This window comes from Vipera ursinii, assembly GCF_947247035.1.
Source record: "Vipera ursinii genome assembly, chromosome: W".
Taxonomy (NCBI): Eukaryota; Metazoa; Chordata; class Lepidosauria; order Squamata; family Viperidae; genus Vipera; species Vipera ursinii.
The window spans coordinates 40,769,205-40,789,151 of record NC_139522.1 but is presented as its reverse complement, the minus strand read 5'-3'; the positions used below and the strand labels follow the sequence as shown (position 1 = coordinate 40,789,151).

Below are 19,947 nucleotides of genomic sequence, written 5' to 3'. Positions count from 1 at the left end.
AGCAAGATAGTTCAAGCCATGATTTTTCATAATTGTGATGATTATGGCTTACAGCTCATGAAAACCCCAAATCCACAATCTCAGAAAATTAGAATATTGTGAAAAGGTGCAATATTCTAGGCTCAAAGTGTCCCACTCTAATCAGCTAATTAAGCCATAGCACCTGCAAAGGGTTCCTGAGCCTTTAAATGGTCTTTCAGTCTGGTTCAGTAGGAATCACAATCATGGGGAAGACTGCTGACCTGACAGTTGTGCAGAAAACCATCATTGACACCCTCCATAAGGAGGGAAAGCCTCAAAAGGTAATTGCAAAAGAAGTTGGATGTTCCCAAAGTGCTGTATCAAAGCACATTAATAGAAAGTTATGTGGAAGGGAAAAGTGTGGAAGAAAAAGGTGCACAAGCAGCAGGGATGACCACAGCCTGGAGAGGATTGTCAGGAAAAGGCCATTCAAAAGTGTTGGGGACTTTCACAAGGAGTGGACTGAGGCTGGAGTCAGTGCATCACGAGCCACCACACACAGACGGATCCTGGACATGGGCTTCAAATGTTGTATTCCTCTTGTCAAGCCGCTCCTGAACAACAAACAATGTCAGAAGCGTCTTACCTGGGCTAAAGAAAAACAGACCTGGTCTGTTGCTCAGTGGACGAAAGTCCTCTTTTCTTTTATTATTTTTTTATTGAAAAGTTTTACAATACATTTTTAAATACAAAAAACTCCCTCCTCCCCCTCCCCTCTCCCCAACCCTCCCTTCCCCTCCCCTCCCCCCTCCCCGACTTCCCAGAGCTGAATACAGGGTATAATAATACAAACATAAACTAAAATATGCTAACAACAAAAATAACACATTAAGTTCTATCAGACTTTAACTCTCCATAGTCATAATATTAATAGAATAACAAATGACTAATCATACATCATAAAAATCCACTACTTATTCAAATGCTAAATGAAACTTTTTAGTCCCATATTTATTCTGAATATATTCAATCCATCTTCTCCATTCCACAATATATCTCTGTTGCGTATGATCTTTCAAATATGCCGAAATCTTTGCCATTTCCGCCAAATTGGAAACTTTCAAAGTCCACTCTTCTATAGTCGGCAATTCCTCCTTCTTCCAGTATTGCACAACTAAAAGTCTTGCCGCCGTAATTAGATTCAACATCAACTTAGTGTCTATTACAGTAGTATCTGTAATAATACCCAATAAAAACAATTGCAGGGAAAACTTTATCCTTTTCTTAAATATCTTTTGCATATTCCACCAAATTTTAATCCAAAAAGCTTTAACCTTTTTACAAGTCCACCATATATGAAAATATGTTGCATCCTCACAACCACACCTCCAACATTTGGGCTGGCAGTTCGGATACATACTTGCTAATTTTTTAGGGTCTAAGTGCCACCTATAAAGCATTTTATAAAAATTCTCTCTTAAGTTTTGGGCCTGTGTAAATTTTACATTTCTAACCCAGATCTTTTCCCAAGTGTCCATTGTTATAACTTCTTGAAAGTTCTGGGCCCACTTTATCATACAATCTTTAACAAGTTCCGTTTCTGAGTCAATTTGTATCAATGCATTATATATCCTTTTAATATGTGCTTGACCTTGATCTCTAATTTGTTTTACCAAATTTTCGTCAGTCATCGAAAAGCCAGCTTTCTGGTCCTCTTTCCATCTTGCCTGTAATTGCCCATACTGAAACCAAGTTTGTACAATCTTTTCTTCTTTTAAAATATTATATGGCTTTAATTGCCATACATTCCTTTCTAGACTTAAAATTTCCTTATATGTAGTCTCATCCTGTTTGAATCCCACATTTATATTTTCTATTGCATGTTTAGGTATCACCCAAATTGGTATCTTATAATTTAACTTATGTCTATACTTTTTCCAAACTCGCAACAGAGCATACCTTAAAATATGTATCTTAAATACATTATCCACCTTCTTATCATACAATAAATATGCATGCCAACCAAATAACAAATCATGACCCTCAAGATTTAATAATCTCCCTTGTGTTAAATTAAACCAGTCACTTATCGATGACAAAGCAGCAGCCTCATAATATAATTTAAAATTAGGCATTTTAAGACCACCTCTTTCACGCGTATCTTGCATTATCTTAAATTTAACTCGTGGCTTTTTCCCTGCTCAAACAAATTTATTAATTCCTTTTTGCTATTCCTCCAGGTTTAAATCCTTTTTAAGTATAGGTATCATTTGAAACAAAAACAAAAATTTTGGCAAAACATTCATCTTCACTGCTGCAATTCTTCCCAATAAAGACAATTGTAATTTTTTCCAACTATCTAATTCTTTTTGTATTTTTCCCCATAACATTTCATAATTATTTTTATATAACTTCACATTTGAGGCTGACAGATATATCCCCAAATATTTAATCTTTTTAACTATTTCAAATCCCGTTAGCTCTTCTAGAGCAGCCTTTTGTGCTACAGTCATATTCTTAGGCAATATTTTAGTTTTTTGTGTGTTTATCTTAAATCTAGAAACTTTCCCATATAACATTATTATCTCCCATCAATTCTACAACTGAGTAATCCGGCTGAGTTACTGTAATAACCAGGTCATGCACAAACAACCTCAATCTGTATTCCTGATCTCTTATTTGAACTCCCCTAATTTTATTTGAATCTCGTATTTTAATCAGTAATATTTCCAATGTTAAAACAAACAATAAAGGTGACAGCGGACACCACTGTCTTGTACCCTTTTCAATATTGCATGATTCTGTCAAACTGTTATTTACTATTATACGAGCTGTTTGCTTCTGATATATTGCCCTAATAGGTTGTAAAAAATTTTCTCTAATACTTTCATCAAAAATTGCCAGTCCAATTGATCAAAGGATTTTTCCGCATCCAAAAAGATCAGCGCTGCGGGAATCTGATTATTTCTTTCAAAAAATTCCAATAAATCTACTGTCGGGCCGAGCACGCCCGACATTCGGACGGGCCGCGGGGTGACTCACCAGGCTGCCAGGCTCCCGCAGAGCTCCCCGTCAGGCCCCGAAGCCTCCCGCCGGCGCCCGTCATCTCCCGGAGGGCCAGGACGGCATTCGGCCCTCCCCAGCACTCCGGCAACCGCGGCAACCCACCAGGCCCCAAAGCTTCCCGCCGTCGCCCGTCGTCTCCTGGAGGGCCGGGTCAGCACGCGGCCCTCCCCAGCGACCCGGTAACCGCCCGGAGCAACTTACCAGGCCGCGAAGTCGTTCGCAGGCATCCTCGCCTCTTCGCCATGCTGCCGGGTTCCAGAGACGGTTGGCCACGCCCACGCCATTCCGACGGATCGGGGAATGGGCCAGCAAGAAGAACGGCGCAGCGGCGGGCCGCCTGTCAGCTGGGGAGGCCGCGGACCAGCCAGTCGGGCTACAGAAGCTGCTTACAGGCCGGGAAGGGGCCGTACGAAGAACTAGGCGGTGGCTGCCCAGCGCCCGAGCCGCAGGGCAGGAATGGGTGCCTGGGTGGGTCAGGGGGTGACAGAGACAACCGGTGGGCCGGGAAGGGGTTTAGCGAGCAGCTCGCGGCGGTCTGGGGTGGTGAGGGGAAAGAAGAGTCAAGGCAGAACTCTGGGGGAAAAGAGGGAGGCTTAGGCTGGGGGGTAACTTACCGGCTGCGTTGGTGGTGGGACGGGAGCCAAAAGGAGGGAACCATGGGAGGCGGGGTTTAAGTAGGGTGGGGGCGTGGTGGTGTAAGTTAGGGTGTGGTGGTGGGAGTTAGCCTTGCCGGCTATTTAACCAGCGTTGACTGTGCTGTAAAGTCAACGCTGACTTCATTTGTCTTTGAGCGAACGTTTATGCGGATAATAAACACGGCTTAGAAGAACCAGCTCCCGTTCCGGTTTCAATCCTTGGGTGATTCGTCGGACGGGGTCTGAAAGTAAGTCAGCGTTCCTTTTTCTTTCTTTGCGGGGAGCTCTTTCCTCAGAAGTTTGCTATGGCAGAAGGCACGGAGGATGCTGCACCACTGGCCGAGGAGCAGCAGGAGGAAGCTGGAGCAGCGGCTGGGCTCTTGGAGTCGGTGGAGGTGGGGGAGGAGGCGTTGCCCTCGGTGCGGCGGAAGGAAAAACCCCCTCCACTCGAAGGCCCTGGTCCGAGGCCTCAGGAGGCTGCAGTGCGGGGTCGCAGCAGCGATCGGTGGACGTATTCCGATGGGGATCATCGAGGACTCGGCCAAGGCTTGACGAACCGGCCTAAAGGTGCGTCTACTGAGTGGAGGGAGCGGTGTTTCATGGAGGACAGCGGTGAAGAATGGAGTTACTCCACCGTTCCGGGCAACCGTACTATGGAGGTTCTCAGAGAGCGGTTCGGGGAAGTGAGGGGTCGGGAGCCTGGGCTTTGGTCTGTTCCAGATGAGTCTGACCAGGGGCAGTGGTCCCTCCCAGGTGGCCTTGCTCGGCGGTCTAGCCCACCCCGCTTTCGTATGGACAGCCCAAGGTACCAGGGATCAGCTCGCCAGCCTGAGGTTCCCAGAGGTCCCGGGGTTTCGGCTCCCACTACGGCGGTACCAAGCGGCACGACTCCCTGGGACAGCGTAACCGGAAGACCAAGACAGCAGCCGTTACGACCAGATGGGGGGGTTCCAGCCCAGGGGATGCCGCTGGGTCCTTGGGGTCAAGGGCTGGCGTGGGGTCCTCCGCCCCTGACCGTGGTCTATGATGGTCATCCAGACCGCCTGGCAATGTTTTTGGGGCAGGTGATTAATCACATGGACCAATACGGCCCGGCCTATACGTCCCAGTGGGCGATGGTAGTGGCTGTCACAGCGTGTCTACAAGGAGAGGCTGCGGCCTGGGCGGCTGATCTATACGGCGATCATGCCCGTGAGCTCGGGGACCTTGGTCTTTTCCTGGAGGCTTTACGGGCCCGTTTTGAGGATATCTCACGGGTGCTCCGTGCCGAGGCCGAAGTGTTGGATCTGCGCCAACAAGGAAGACCGGCAGTACGTTACGTTGGGGAGTTCCGGAAGGTGGCCGGGAGGCTACGGTCATGGCCTGAACGCCTTCTTGTGCACCACTTTAAGGCTGGACTGGATAGTGCTTTACGACGAGCTTGTGTGGTAAGAGGGGTTCCGGCCCGTCTGCAGGACTGGTTCCGGGTGGCCATTGAGCTGGACATTGGCTTGCAGGATAATCGAGGAAGGTCTGAGGGGGTGACCGGGGCCCGGCGGCCGGCCGAAAGGGTGAAGGTGGAGGAGCGGCCCGGCTTGCCGGTGGCCAAGGCCAACCCTGTACCACCACCACGTCCTGGTATTAGGTGTTTCCGATGTGACCAGCCGGGTCACCGGGCGGCTGAATGCCCGCTCCCGCCAGCCCGGATGGTTCCTTCAGCAACTTCGACACGGGCTTTGCCTGCTAGGAAGACCTCGGAGCGGTCCCGAACTGCATACCAAGCCGCTGACGACAGCCGTCGGGACACGACACCTCCTTTGGCAACCGGGCCCGTAACTACCCAGACCGTGCCGACGGAAGACCTTGAGGATCTGGAGCTGGAGGATGATCCGATGGTAAGCACTCCGGTGTGCCCTTTCGTGTTCCCCGTGGTGTTGGTGAGCCCCGTGTCTGGGCAAAGGCGGGCGGTTAGGGCTTTGGTCGATTCGGGGAGCACCCGGTGTCTTATCAACCGAAAAACAGTGGCTGCAGTGGGTATCCGGTTGCAACGACTGGTAACCCCTCTGCGTTTCCAACAAGTGGATGGGTCGCTCCTTGGGGGGGCTCCTATCACCCACGTCACCGAACCTGTCCGGCTGGAATTGGGGGCCCACTGGGAAGTTTTGCGGTTTGTTGTGGTGCCCTCTATGACTGAAGCTCTCATTCTGGGCCTTACGTGGCTTGATAAATGGGGCCCCACGATTTGGTGGGAGGGGGGTAGTCGTCATCTTCGGGTGGGTCTGGGCCCCGAGCCCCCTCTCCACCATTCCTTTCTGGGGCCGGAGGACACGGGGACGCGGGAGAAGGTTTGCGGGGTCACGGATGATTCAAAGGTGCATGTACCCCGGGACTACTCGGATTTAATGGACGTCTTTGATGAGCGGGAGTGCGATTCGTTACCACCCCATCGGCCGACGGATTGTGCTATTGAGTTCGAACCTGGGGCCAGACTACCTAAGCCCCGTATGTACGCCATGTCTCCAAAAGAGATGCAGGAGTTACGGCGGTACATAGATAAGAACTTGGAAAGAGGATTTATTCAACCAGCACGATCCCGGGTGGCGGCGCCAGTTCTTTTTCGTGAAAAGAAGGATGGGGGCTTGCGCTTGTGTGTGGACTACCGGGGGGTTAATGCGGTGTGCGTGGAGCACCTCTATCCCCTTCCTTTGATGAAGGACATGCTGGCCCAGTTGGCGACAGGCCGGGTATTCACCAAGTTGGACCTCAGGGAAGCCTATTACCGGGTGAGGATCAAAGCCGGGGATGAATGGAAGACCGCATTTAATTGTCCTCTTGGCAGTTTTCAGTTCCGAGTGATGCCGTTTGGCCTACAGGGAGCTCCCGCTGTGTTCATGCAATTGATCAATCAGGTCCTGCATGAGTTCCTGTATCGGGGTGTTTTGGTATACTTGGACGACATCCTGATTTACTCGGACACATTGGAGGAGCATGTGCTTCTTGTGCGGCAGGTGTTGTCAAGACTGCTGGAAGCGCAGCTCTATGTTAAACTGTCCAAGTGTGAGTTCCATAAGGCCCAGCTGGACTACCTTGGGTATCGTATATCGGCGGCGGGGGTGGAGATGGACCCTAAAAAGGTACAAGCCATTCAACAGTGGCAGGCTCCGCAGACTCGGCGACAGTTGCAAAGTTTCCTTGGCTTTGCCAACTTCTATAGACAATTCATCCCACGTTTCGCAGCTATCGCCCTGCCGTTAACAGATCTACTGCGCACACGACAGTTGAAGACACGCCCGCGTCCGGGGTTGAAATTGGAGTGGTCTACCGCGTGTCAGCGGGCGTTCGAGGAACTGAAGTCCCTCTTTGCTAAAGAGCCCGTTTTGAGACATCCCGACCCCAAGCTGGCTTATGTCGTAAAGGCGGATGCGAGCGATGTTGCTCTTGGGGCCGTCCTCCTACAGCGGAACAGTGCCGGGGTCCTGCAGCCGTGTGCTTATGCCTCTAAGAAACTGACTCCCACCGAACGGGCCTGGGCGGTGTGGGAGAAGGAGGCTTATGCGGTCCGTTGGGCTTTGGAAACCTGGCGACATCTTCTGGAGGGGGCCTCCCGTCCGTTCGAACTGTGGACGGACCATAAAAACCTGGAAGCCCTACAAACCCCTCGTCGCTTGTCGCCTAAACATGTCCGATGGGCCTTATACTTCCGTCGTTTCCGTTTTGTGCTGAAGTATGTGCCGGGGGGTCGGAACTTTCTGGCAGATGCCTTGTCACGCATGCCTCAGTTTGACAGCAAGAGGGAGGAGGTGGTGCAGGCATTCATCCCGACACTGGCAACCGAGGGGATTGGTTCGGAGAGTGCTAGACAGGTATCGGAGGAGAATTTGAACCAGGCCATCCAAAGGACCTTGCAGGAGGACGCCTGGTTGCGGAGTAATCCGGGACTATTGACTATGCGGGACGGTTTAGCGTGGCATGGAACACGACTGTATGTGCCCGAAACCGTGCGGCCACGCGTTCTGCATGGGTGTCACGACGCCAAACAGGCGGGACATTTCGGGTTTGTGAAAACCTTACATCTGGCACGTCGTCAATTCTGGTGGCCTCGCATGAAGAGTGACATCGAGCAGTACGTACGGCGTTGCCATATTTGTGCCACTACAAAGCCCCAAGTTGGGAAGCCTTTGGGGTTGTTGCAACAGGTAGCTGACCCAACCCGGCCTTGGCAGGACATCGCCATGGACTTCGTTGTGGACCTCCCAGAGAGTAAGGGTCACACCGTTATCTGGACAGTAGTTGACCTGTTTTCTAAACAGGCACACTTTGTCCCGTGTAAGGGGTTACCATCAGCCCGTCGCTTAGCTTGGTTGTTCCTCACGCAAGTATACCGACTGCATGGAGTGCCGCAGCGTGTGATTTCGGATAGAGGGGTGCAATTCACAGCCCGGTTTTGGAGAGAGTTCCTGCGTCATATCGGCTCGTCCCAGGGATTGAGTACCGCCTATCATCCCAGCACCAACGGGGCTGCAGAACGAGCCAACGCTGCTGTTGAACGCTATTTACGGAGCTATGTTTCTTTCCGGCAGACGGACTGGGTAGACCTGATAGCGCTTGCTGAAGTCGCATACAATAACGCAGTTCACAGTAGTACTGGCTTCTCTCCATATTGGGTGGTCACTGGTCACGAGTTCGTTCCTTTCAGTGAATGCCCTCAGGAAGAGGCGTCTCCGTGCTCACCGCTTGACTGGATGCGTCAAATCACGGCTGCCTGGGGGGCGGCGAAGGAAGCGTTGGATCAGTCCGCCGTGGCGACCAAAGCACAGGCGGACAAAAAACGAAAACCCTTTGCTACTCCGCGGGTGGGGGACCTGGTTTACTTGTCCACCAAGTATATACGGTTACAGGTTCCGTGCCGTAAGCTAGGACCCAAATACCTCGGGCCGTTCCGGGTGGTGCAGGTGGTAAACCCGGTAACGGTGCGGCTGCGGTTGCCTAAGTTTTTGGGTAAGGTCCACCCGGTGTTCCATAGTAGCCTGCTGAAACCTGCTCCAGCGGCTACCGCGGCAGCAGGGGAGGGGGGTCCCGGACCGGTTCACGCCGACCAATATGAGGTGCAGGAGGTCTTGGACTCCAGAGTGCGGAGGGGCGCCCTACAATATCTCCTTCGGTGGAAGGGGTACCCGGTGGAGGAGGCAACGTGGGTGTCGCGGGAGGATGTCCATGCTCCACGTTTGATCCGGGCGTTCCACCGAGCCCACCCTGGCAGGCCGGGGGGTGGGGGTCCTGGGGGTGTGCGCACAGTGAATGATGCTATAACCCTGTTTTCTACATCTGCAGGAGGACCCTTGGTAGGGGGGGCGGCATGTCGGGCCGAGCACGCCCGACATTCGGACGGGCCGCGGGGTGACTCACCAGGCTGCCAGGCTCCCGCAGAGCGCCCCGTCAGGCCCCGAAGCCTCCTGCCGGCGCCCGTCATCTCCCGGAGGGCCAGGACGGCATTCGGCCCTCCCCAGCACTCCGGCAACCGCGGCAACCCACCAGGCCCCAAAGCTTCCCGCCGTCGCCCGTCGTCTCCTGGAGGGCCGGGTCAGCACGCGGCCCTCCCCAGCGACCCGGTAACCGCCCGGAGCAACTTACCAGGCCGCGAAGTCGTTCGCAGGCATCCTCGCCTCTTCGCCATGCTGCCGGGTTCCAGAGACGGTTGGCCACGCCCACGCCATTCCGACGGATCGGGGAATGGGCCAGCAAGAAGAACGGCGCAGCGGCGGGCCGCCTGTCAGCTGGGGAGGCCGCGGACCAGCCAGTCGGGCTACAGAAGCTGCTTACAGGCCGGGAAGGGGCCGTACGAAGAACTAGGCGGTGGCTGCCCAGCGCCCGAGCCGCAGGGCAGGAATGGGTGCCTGGGTGGGTCAGGGGGTGACAGAGACAACCGGTGGGCCGGGAAGGGGTTTAGCGAGCAGCTCGCGGCGGTCTGGGGTGGTGAGGGGAAAGAAGAGTCAAGGCAGAACTCTGGGGGAAAAGAGGGAGGCTTAGGCTGGGGGGTAACTTACCGGCTGCGTTGGTGGTGGGACGGGAGCCAAAAGGAGGGAACCATGGGAGGCGGGGTTTAAGTAGGGTGGGGGCGTGGTGGTGTAAGTTAGGGTGTGGTGGTGGGAGTTAGCCTTGCCGGCTATTTAACCAGCGTTGACTGTGCTGTAAAGTCAACGCTGACTTCATTTGTCTTTGAGCGAACGTTTATGCGGATAATAAACACGGCTTAGAAGAACCAGCTCCCGTTCCGGTTTCAATCCTTGGGTGATTCGTCGGACGGGGTCTGAAATCTACAATATGTCTCACATTATTCTTCATTTGTCTACCACTTATGAATCCAGTTTGATCACTATGAATCACTTGTTGCATTACCTTCATTAATCTATTGGCTAAAATTTTTGCAAATATCTTATAGTCAGTATTTAAAAGCGATATTGGTCTGTAGTTTTTGGCTTGGGTAGCATCCTGATCTTCCTTCGGGATCAACGAAATAAAGGCAGTTTTCCACGATGGAGGCACTCCTCCTCCCAATTGAATTGTCTTAAACAATTCTCTTAAGGGTTCCACCATTTCTAACTGTAAATTTTTATAATAAACGGCAGTCAAACCGTCAGTTCCCGGTGCTTTACCCACTTTTAATTGTTTAACTGCTAGAAAAATTTCTTCATCAGTTATCAATTGGTTCATCCCTTCCTTTTGTTCTTGCGTAAGAACAGGAATATTAGCATTCATCAAGTATCCATCTATATCTACATCTCTAATCTTATCTCTAGCATACAACTTAGAATAAAAATCAACAAAAGTCTTTTTAATAAGATTCTGCTGATACACTACTTTACCCTTATGTTCTATTCTATCTATATTGCAAGCTCTTTGCTTCTTCCTTAACAAGTAAGCTAACCATCTACCCGGTTTATTAGCATTACAAAAAGTGTTAGGTCTAGCATACCGTAGGTTAGTTGCCACTTGATCTGTCATTAACATATCAAACTGACCCTTTAGTAAGGTAATTACCTCTTTGATCTTCCCATCAGATGGATTCAGAATTAAAGCCTTTTTTTCCCTTAATTTCATCCTCTAATTCTTTCCTCTTAAATTCCAATTTATGTCTATGTTTATTGTTCAAATATATTAATACACCTCTCATATAGGCTTTACTTGCATCCCAAACCATCTCAATAGAAGTACCTTTATGCATATTAATTTTAAAAAATTCTTTCATCTGTTTTTACACTCTTCCACATTTTCCTGATATCTAAACAAATTTTCATTTAAACGCCAAGACCGTCTGTCTCCATTATCTTTTTCTATCTCCAACCATACTGGACTATGATCAGATATAGTTCTTGGACAAATCTTGATCTTCTTAATCCTAGAAAAAAAATCATTAGTAATTAATACAAAGTCGATCCTGGAGAAAGATTGATGCCTGTCAGAGAAAAAAGTAAAGTCTTTTTCTTGCAAGTTCCTTTCTCTCCTAACATCTCTCAATTCCAAGTCATCCTTCATCTCGAAAAAAGATTTAGGCAGTTTAGCATGACTTGGCGTGCTTTTAAAAAGACCTCCCTTGTCCATTTGTACATCCAAGACGCCATTCCAATCTCCCATAAAAGATTTATAATCCCACTGAATAATCTTGCTGTGTAATAAATTATAAAAATCTCCTTGCTGTTGATTAGGAGCATATAATCCAACCAAAAGCGTTTTCTTGCCTTCTATTAATAATTCAATTATAACATATCTTCCTTGTTTGTCTGCTTCAATTAAACTCGCTGTTAAAGTATTCTTGACATAAATAACAACTCCATTTTTCTTATCAGGCGCAGAAGCGATAAACTGTGTGTCCATTTCATTTCATTTCATTTATTATATTTGTATACCGCCCTTCTCCCGAAGGACTCAGGGCGGTGAACAGGGCACATAAAAATACAAAATACAAAAATTAAAAAAGAATTAAATAAGAGCCCGAGCTAAAAAAAGTAGAGTAATAAAAATCCCCAATAAAAACCCCAGCACATCCCCCATCAGGCCAGGCCGGCTTGCTCAAATAGGTAGGTCTTCAGGCCGCGTCGGAAAGAGCGAAGGTCAGGTGCCATCCGGAGCTCAACCGGCAGCTGATTCCATAAAGCCGGGGCGCCCACAGAGAAGGCCCTCCCCCTGGGGGCCACCAGCCGACATTCTCTGACCGGTGGCACCCTGAGGAGGCCCTCTCTGTGGGAACGCACAGGGCGGAGGGAAGTTGACGCCGGCAGCAGGTGATCCCCGAGGTACCAACCTAAAGTTTACCAAGTACTTTTGATCAACCGCTCAAATATGTGTTTCCTGTAAGAAAATAACATCGTTTTTAAATTGCTTTAGATATTGAAATACTTTCTTTCTCTTATGTGGTGAATTTAGACCATTAACATTCCAAGTTAGAAGCTTTGTCGCCATCTTTTGCGACCTGAAGCTTTTGGAGCGCCTCTTCCAACATCACCTGCACTCTCTTTGGCTTTGCTCCTCCCACTGCTTCACTGTAAGTAAGTTTTTGAGATGCAATCATAGCTCTCTGCTGTTCTTGCTCTTGTCTCATTCGTCTAGCTGCAGCGCGTGTCATTCTTTGGTCTCTGACCTCCTCCGTTGGTACTGAAATCTGATCCACTCCTGTAGCTTTCTGGAATTCTCCATCTTTCAACTGCGTAACTCCTTCAGCACCTTGTATACTCTCACTTTGTGGTTGATGCTCTCCTTCGCCATTCTTCCTTTTAGATTCCAGAAGTGGTATGGGGCCTGCCTTCAAAATATTGGCATAAAAATCACGTGCCTGTAAAACTGTGAGAAGACGGTATCTCGTGCCTGCGTGCATCACCACCATACCTACTGGGATCTCCCATCTGAACTGGATATCCCGTCTTCTTAATTCTTCTGCCAGAAAAGCAAATTCTTTCCTTCTCCTTAAAATTCTTGGAGGAATCTCTTTTAAAATTAGAACTTCTTGCTCTGCAACTGTAAATTTGTTATTATAAAAGGCTTGAATAACCTCATTTCTAATTGCTCTCTTTGTAAAATAAACCACCACATCTCTAGGTAGCTTCCTTTGTCTTGCAATCCAGGAATTAACACGAAATATTTTATCTATATCCACCATAACATCTTCTGCTGAGCGCCCCAGAACCTGTTCAAGAGCTTCTGAAACTACTTTTTTCAAATTTTCCTTAGGGTCTTCCTTCAACCCTCTAATTCTCACAGCAAACTCCATCTCTCTATGCTGGACCAATAATAAATCGTCGTCAATCTTTTCCATCACTGTTTCAGCATCCATCATTTTGGCATCTAATCTCATATTATTTTGGCTAAGTTCTTCCACTTTCTCATCCAGACGTTCAATACAAACAGCCATGCCTTGAAATGCAAGTAAGATGTCTGCCCTTATTTCTGTATTCTTCTCCTCAATAAGCTCAGCTAATTGCTGAGATTACTTTTTCAAAGCCTCTTGCAAAACATCCTGCAGATCTTTTATTGTCAAGGCTGGTGCGGGTGCCGGAGGGGGGGCATTAAAGCGTGTAATGAAGATTGCTGAACTGGCGAAGCCCCCGCGCTTCTAGGAAGTTTAGTTGACTTGGCAGCCATTTTCACCCACTTAATTCTATTGCGCACTTTCACTTTTAAAAATGTCCAGAAAGTTTATTGAGTTAAAGTTCAAATACTTGCTCTGACAGCATTCTCCTGCACAGCTCTGCCTGCATCCAAGTAATCCAACGTTCATTCTCGCTGGCAGGGATGGTTGCAGCGTCCTGCTCTGCTCCAAAGCCTTGGAGCAGAGGCGTCCCAAAGTCCGGAGCAAACTCAGGCTGCGGGGTGGGCTCAACCCTTCAACCACCAGAGTTTCAACTCTGGCGGTCTGGGGGAGCTCTACCCCTGCCTGGGCGCTCACCCCCTCCTCTTCTCCCGAGGAGCGGGCTTCCGAGCCGCCAAACAGCTGATCGTCTCTGTTTTTGGCAGCTCTACGGAGACAGCGGGGCTGACAGCCGAAATGGCTGCCGTCAACGAAGCCTTGCCACCTGGAAGTCCAAAGTCCTCTTTTCTGATGAGAGCAACTTTTGCATCTCATTTGGAAACCAAGGACCCAGAGTCTGGAGGAAGAATGGAGAGGCACACACTGCAAGATGCTTGAAGTCCAGTGTGAAGTTTCCACAGTCTGTGTTGATTTGGGGAGCCATGTCATCTGCTGGTGTTGGTCCACTGTGCTTCATTAAGTCCAGGGTCAACGCAGCCATTTACCAGGAGATTTTGGAGCACTTCATGCTTCCTTCCGCAGACGAGCTTTATGGGGATGCTGACTTCATTTTCCAGCAGGACCTGGCACCTGCCCACACTGCCAAAAGCACCAAAAACTGGTTCAATGACCGTGGGATTACTGTGCTTGATTGGCCAGCAAACTCGCCTGACCTGAACCCCATAGAGAATCTATGGGGCATTGCCAAGAGAAAGATGAGAGACATGAGACCGAACAATGCAGAAGAACTGAAGGCCGCTATTGAAGCATCCTGGTCTTCCATAACACCACAGCAGTGCCACAGGCTGATAGCTTCCATGCCACACCGCATTGAGGCAGTAATTGCTGAAAAAGGGGCCCAAACCAACTACTGAGTATATATGCATGCTTATACTTTTCAGAGGTCCGATATTGTTCTATGTACACTCCTTGTTTTATTGATTGCATGTAATATTCTAATTTACTGAGATTGTGGATTTGGGGTTTTCATGAGCTGTACGCCATAATCATCACAATTATGAAAAGTCACGGCTTGAACTATCTTGCTTTGCATGTAATGAGTCTATCTCATATATTAGTTTCCCCTTTTAAGTTGCATTACTGAAATAAATGAACTTTTGCATGATATTCTAATTTTTCGAGTTTCACCTGTAGTGAATATAGTATGTTTCACTGAAAACCAGGTGATTATACCATGAGAATTACTATGTTTTAGTAATTCATGGTATAATGATCTGGTTTTCAAGTGATTATTCATACCAAATACACACACATACATGTACAGATACAGTATTGATAAACTTGGATTTCTAATTTAACAAATCCGAACTGGATAGCATGCTACTGTAATGCAGTCAGCTTGTTTTCTCCTGTTTAGTCTTATTACCTCTTAAAATGAGGACCCAGATTGTTGGGGGCAATATGCTGACTCTGTAAACTGCTTAGAGAGGACTGTAAAGCACTGTGAAGCAGTATATAAGTCTAAGTGCTATTGCTATTACACAAACAAGTAAATAGGAGCTGGACTAATTTGCATGAAGATCAACCCGAGATTATGGTTAAGTTCTCTCAAGCTGGGATTCATTAGCCCATTTTGCAGTAGACCTTACAGTTGGTTTCTAAATTATGGCTTGTTTATCCAAGGTACATATCACATAAAACTGGTATCTATATAATTTGTTTATCCACTAGCTAGCTCAAAGTAAGGAACAGAACTGGAGCAAATAAAGCAAGTACACTAAAACTGTAGTTTATTTATGTTTATGATTTCTTAGGTGAGCTTTCCTAGCTTAACTGTTACATGTGAGAAGCCCCTGTATTTAATGGAACCTGACAGCACAGTTAAAATCTAATTTACGGAACAACCTAAAAATTAAACACATTAAATGCAGGCATGAATGCCTGAAAAATTGAAGGTATACTAGTGTAAATATGTGATAATATTAAGAAATCAGTTCCTTCATTATAAGTAGCATATGGTCGCCCTCTGCAGTATGTGTTGGTAAAAAAAGTGTACTAATTATCAAACGGATATATCCTTAAATCCAAAAGGGTTCCAGAGTCAAAGAATAATTTGCCTTGTTGGATGACCCCTCCTATTATCTACTTTTTCCTCCTGCAGATATGCCACCAGTTGTGGTGAAGGCCCCCAGCCCCACTCCTTCATTGGCGGCAGATGCCCAGCAAGAGCAGCCGCCCCCACCCATCTCTCCAGCCTCCTCACTCAAGGAGCCTCCCCCAGTGCTGGAAGAGCCACCACCACAGGCATCTCCTGAACTAGAAGACCCCGAGGACACACGGCCTCTTCACCTTGCTAAAAAACAGGAGACTGCAGCCATTTGTGGAGAGACAGATGAAGAGGAGGTGGAGAGTGGTGGTGAGGGGATCTTCCGAGAGCGGGATGAGTTTGTCATACGTGTTGAGGATGTTCAGGCTCTCAAGGTAAGTAATGAGTCTTGAGCATTGACATGAGTGTGTACATTAAAGACACACTTTAAAAGAGGGGCACATAACTAAGTCAGAATATCAGCAAATAGCCCGTGCCTGCAAAGATGAAGTGAGGAAAGCTAAGGCTCAAAATGAACTAAGGCTTGCGACCAAAGTCAAAAATAACAAAAAAAGCTTCTTTCAACATATAAAAAACAAGAAAAAAGTTAAGGAAATGATTGGTCCATTAGTGGGGGAAAGTGGCAAGAAGGTGACAAGCAATAGGGAGAAAGCAGAACTATTTAATTCGTTTTTTGCATCTGTCTTTACACAAAGGGAAAAAACAGTCCAACCTACCCAAACCAGTGCCATAAAAAACAGAATAGAAACGCAAGTTAAGATAGGCAAGAAAATGGTAAGTGAGCACCTGTCCAGCCTAGACGAGTTCAAATCACCAGGACCAGATGGATTACACCCCAAGGTTCTCAAGGAACTGGCAGACGTGATCTCAGAACCACTGAACTATATTTTTCAAAGATCCTGGAGCACTGGGGAACTACCAGAGGACTCGAAGAGAGCTGATGTAGTTCCCATCTTCAAAAAAGGGAAAAAAATAGATCCAGGAAACTACAGACCTATCAGCCTGACCTCAATACCTGGGAAGATTCTGGAAAAGATAATCAAACAACAAATCAGTGAACACCTTGATGCAAACAAAGTCATCACTAAAAGTCAACATGGGTTTGTCAAAAACAGATCATGCCAGACAAATTTTATTACATTCTTTGACCAAGTGACAAAATTAGTGGACCAGAGGAACGCTGTAGATATAATTTACTTGGACTTCAGTAAGGCATTTGATAAAGTAGATCACAACCTACTACTTGATAAAATAGAAAAATGTGGGTTAGATAGCATTACCACCAGATGGATTCGTAGCTGGCTGACAGGCCGTACTCAGCGTGTGGTCCTCAATGGAACCACATCTACATGGAAGGAAGTGTGTAGTGGGGTGCCCCAGGGCTCTGTTCTGGGCCCAGTGCTCTTCAATATCTTCATTAATGATTTGGATGAGGGGATAGATGGGGAACTCATCAAATTTGCAGACGACACCAAGCTGGCAGGAATAGCCAATACTCCAGAAGATAGGCTTAAGATACAGAAGGATCTGGACAGACTCGAACACTGGGCACTATCTAACAAAATGAAATTCAATGGTGAAAAAAGTAAGGTTCTACATTTAGGCAGGAAAAATCAAATGCACAGGTATAGTATAGGTGGTACCTTGCTCAATAGTAGTAACTGTGAGAGGGATCTCGGAGTCTTAGTAGACAATCACTTCAATATGAGCCAGCAGTGTGCTGCAGCTGCCAAAAAAGCCAACACAGTGCTAGGCTGCATTAACAGAGGGATAGAATCAAGATCAAGTGAAGTACTAATACCACTTTACAATGCTTTGGTAAGGCCACACCTGGAATACTGCATCCAGTTTTGGTCACCACGATGTAAAAAAGATGTCGAGACTCTAGAAAGGGTACAGCGAAGAGCAACAAAGATGATTAGGGGGCTGGAGGCTAAAACATATAGGGAACGGTTGCTGGAATTGGGTATGTGTAGTTTAATGAAGAGAAGGGTGAGGGGTGACATGATAGCAGTGTTCCAATATCTCAGGGGCTACCACAAAGAAGAGGGAGTCAAGCTATTCTCCAAAGCACCTGAAAGCAGGACAAGAAGCAACGGATGGAAACTAGTCAAGGAGAGAAGCAACCTAGAACTAAGGAGAAACTTCCTGACAGTTAGAACAATTAACCAGTGGAACAACCTGCCTCCAGAGGTGGTGAATGCTCCAACACTGGAGGTTTTTAAGAAGAGACTGGACAGCCATTTGCCTGAAATGGTATAGGGTTTCCTGCCTGAGCAGGGGGTTGGACTAGATGACCTCCAAGGTCCCTTCCAACTTTATAATATTATTATTATTATTAATATTAATATTCAAAGGTATTGTTCAAATGCTCTTAGAGCAGAACTAGGTGACTTGATTCTTTCTGCATGTTTTTTGACTTCCTCTGTTGCTAGCTGCAGCCTGTGCAAAGGATTGTGGGAATTGTAATGCAGAATACCTGGAGCATGCTAGCTGAGCTTTTTTCAAACTAGAAACTCATAGTGTTCTCAAACACTACATTTAGAGTTGCAGCTCAAAAATTGATTTCAGAATTTCTGAACAGTTAAACTTTGACATTCTAAACTTTTAACGAAAACTTCAGAAAATATTTGAGGGAGGGAAAATTGTGTAATTAAAATGGGGCAGTTGTAAATGATAGGCTTTGTAGTCCAAACTAAATTTAATTGCACTTAGTTCCCATTGAGATCAGGTTTAAAAAAGAACCATAGGTGAAGTATAAGTTCAGTGAGTCCTACATATGACTGGTTTAGTTCTAGAAGCAACTCATAGAGTCCATTTATTTCGCCAAAATGTTACTTTCCTTTTAAAATTGTATTAGGTGATTGTAGACAAGCTATTATATCTTCTCTATAAATACTTATGGGCATATGAAGAATCAGGTCACCTTATCATTAATAGCTTCATACAGCAGGACAAATTGTGGAGAAATGCAGCATATCTGGGAGCTCTTCGTTGTCATTTCATACAATCTTTGTTAGAGGATAGTAGTTGAGCTTATTAGCTATCTAATGCTTGGCATCACTGTAACTAATCCTTTGCCCTTCTCTAGCTTGCACTTCAGACTGGGCGGGAACCACCTCCAATCTGGCGAGTACAGAAAGCTTTGCTTCAAAAGTTTACACCAGAAATCAAGGATGGCCAGCGTCAGTTCTGTGCAACCAGCAATGTGAGTGTCCATACCATCTGTTTAAATGCTATCATACTGTCAGGGAAGCCAAAACTTCAGAGATGAGGGATCTCACCAACATCATAGATATGAAATCAGCAAATTATATTCAAGTATTTAAGCTCTGTTCCTATTCCTCCTTTTACTCCCACCCCCCTTCAGTATGATTCTACCATAAAGGTAGCACAGGGTCAAACCAAGTATAGAGATAGTTATTTTCTTTTGTTAGCCTTTTAATCAAAGAATTACCCCCCCCCCCCCTTTTGCGCTTGGGATAGTCCAATTGAGCAGTTAGCTTGATCTATTATTGTGTTGGGCAAAGGATTGCAATTTCAGTTCCATTTGTTCCCTCATTACTTCTGGAAGAAGAAAAGTTACAAATGGGATAGTCTCCCCTCCCTTTTCTTTCTGTAGTCAATTCATTCTTTTCCTGCTTCACCCCTCAGTATCTGGGCTATTTTGGTGATGCCAAGAACCGTTACCAACGACTCTATGTTAAATTCTTGGAGAATATCAACAAGAAAGATTATGTCCGTGTGTGTTCTAAGAAACCTTGGCACCGGCCTCTGCAAGCTGTCAGGTAAAGGATTAGGAAGGTGGGTACATGTAAGAGTCCAGTTGTAACTGAGGAACAGTAATACCTCTGGGTAATTGCTTACTTATTATGCAGGTTTCATTCTAGAGTAGCTGTTTGTAAATTGTTCTTTTCTCCAGAATTGCCTTGGGACATACATACAGTACATACATGCATTTCTTTCATCTCCCTATCCCTCCAATTCAATTCAAAACTCCCCTTAGCGGTTGCTCTTTGCCTTCTGTTTTTTTCATTCTCAGTTACGTCACCTCACACATGAGGGTGATTGGCTCCTGTCAGTGCCCTTTCACTCTTCCAGCTTAAGGGGTGCAGAGCTCAGCCTCTTTATTCTGTTCTGCTTAATCATGGAACAGCTTCTAAGGTCAAGGGTGCCTTTACTTCCCTCACCGGCTCTTGCTTTTCTGGGCATCCTTTCCCTTGGGTTGCCTATCACTGCCTCTGATTCATCTTGAGCTGATAGCAATAGCAATAGCACTTACACTTATATACCACCCCAGCACTCTCTGGGCAGTTTACAATGTCAGCATATTGCCCCCAACAATCTGGGTCCTCATTTTACCGACCTCAGAAGGATGGAAGGCTGAGTCAACCTAGAGCCCCATCAGGATCGAATTCCAGGCTGTGGACAGTTTGCCTGCAATACTGCATTCTAACCAC

General features: G+C 47.0%; 1 protein-coding gene across 1 annotated transcript in view; it reads left to right on the top strand.

Annotated features, from left to right (window-relative positions):
• Window positions 1–19,947, top strand: part of LOC310648250 (proline-rich protein 12-like) — a 114,002-nt gene that overhangs the window by 63,690 nt on the left and 30,365 nt on the right. Inside the window, exons 6-8 of the mRNA XM_083375993.1 lie at window positions 15,542–15,861; window positions 18,579–18,695; window positions 19,142–19,275. Coding sequence (XP_083232119.1) covers window positions 15,542–15,861; window positions 18,579–18,695; window positions 19,142–19,275 — 571 coding nt within the window. The remainder of the gene's footprint in view (window positions 1–15,541; window positions 15,862–18,578; window positions 18,696–19,141; window positions 19,276–19,947) is intronic.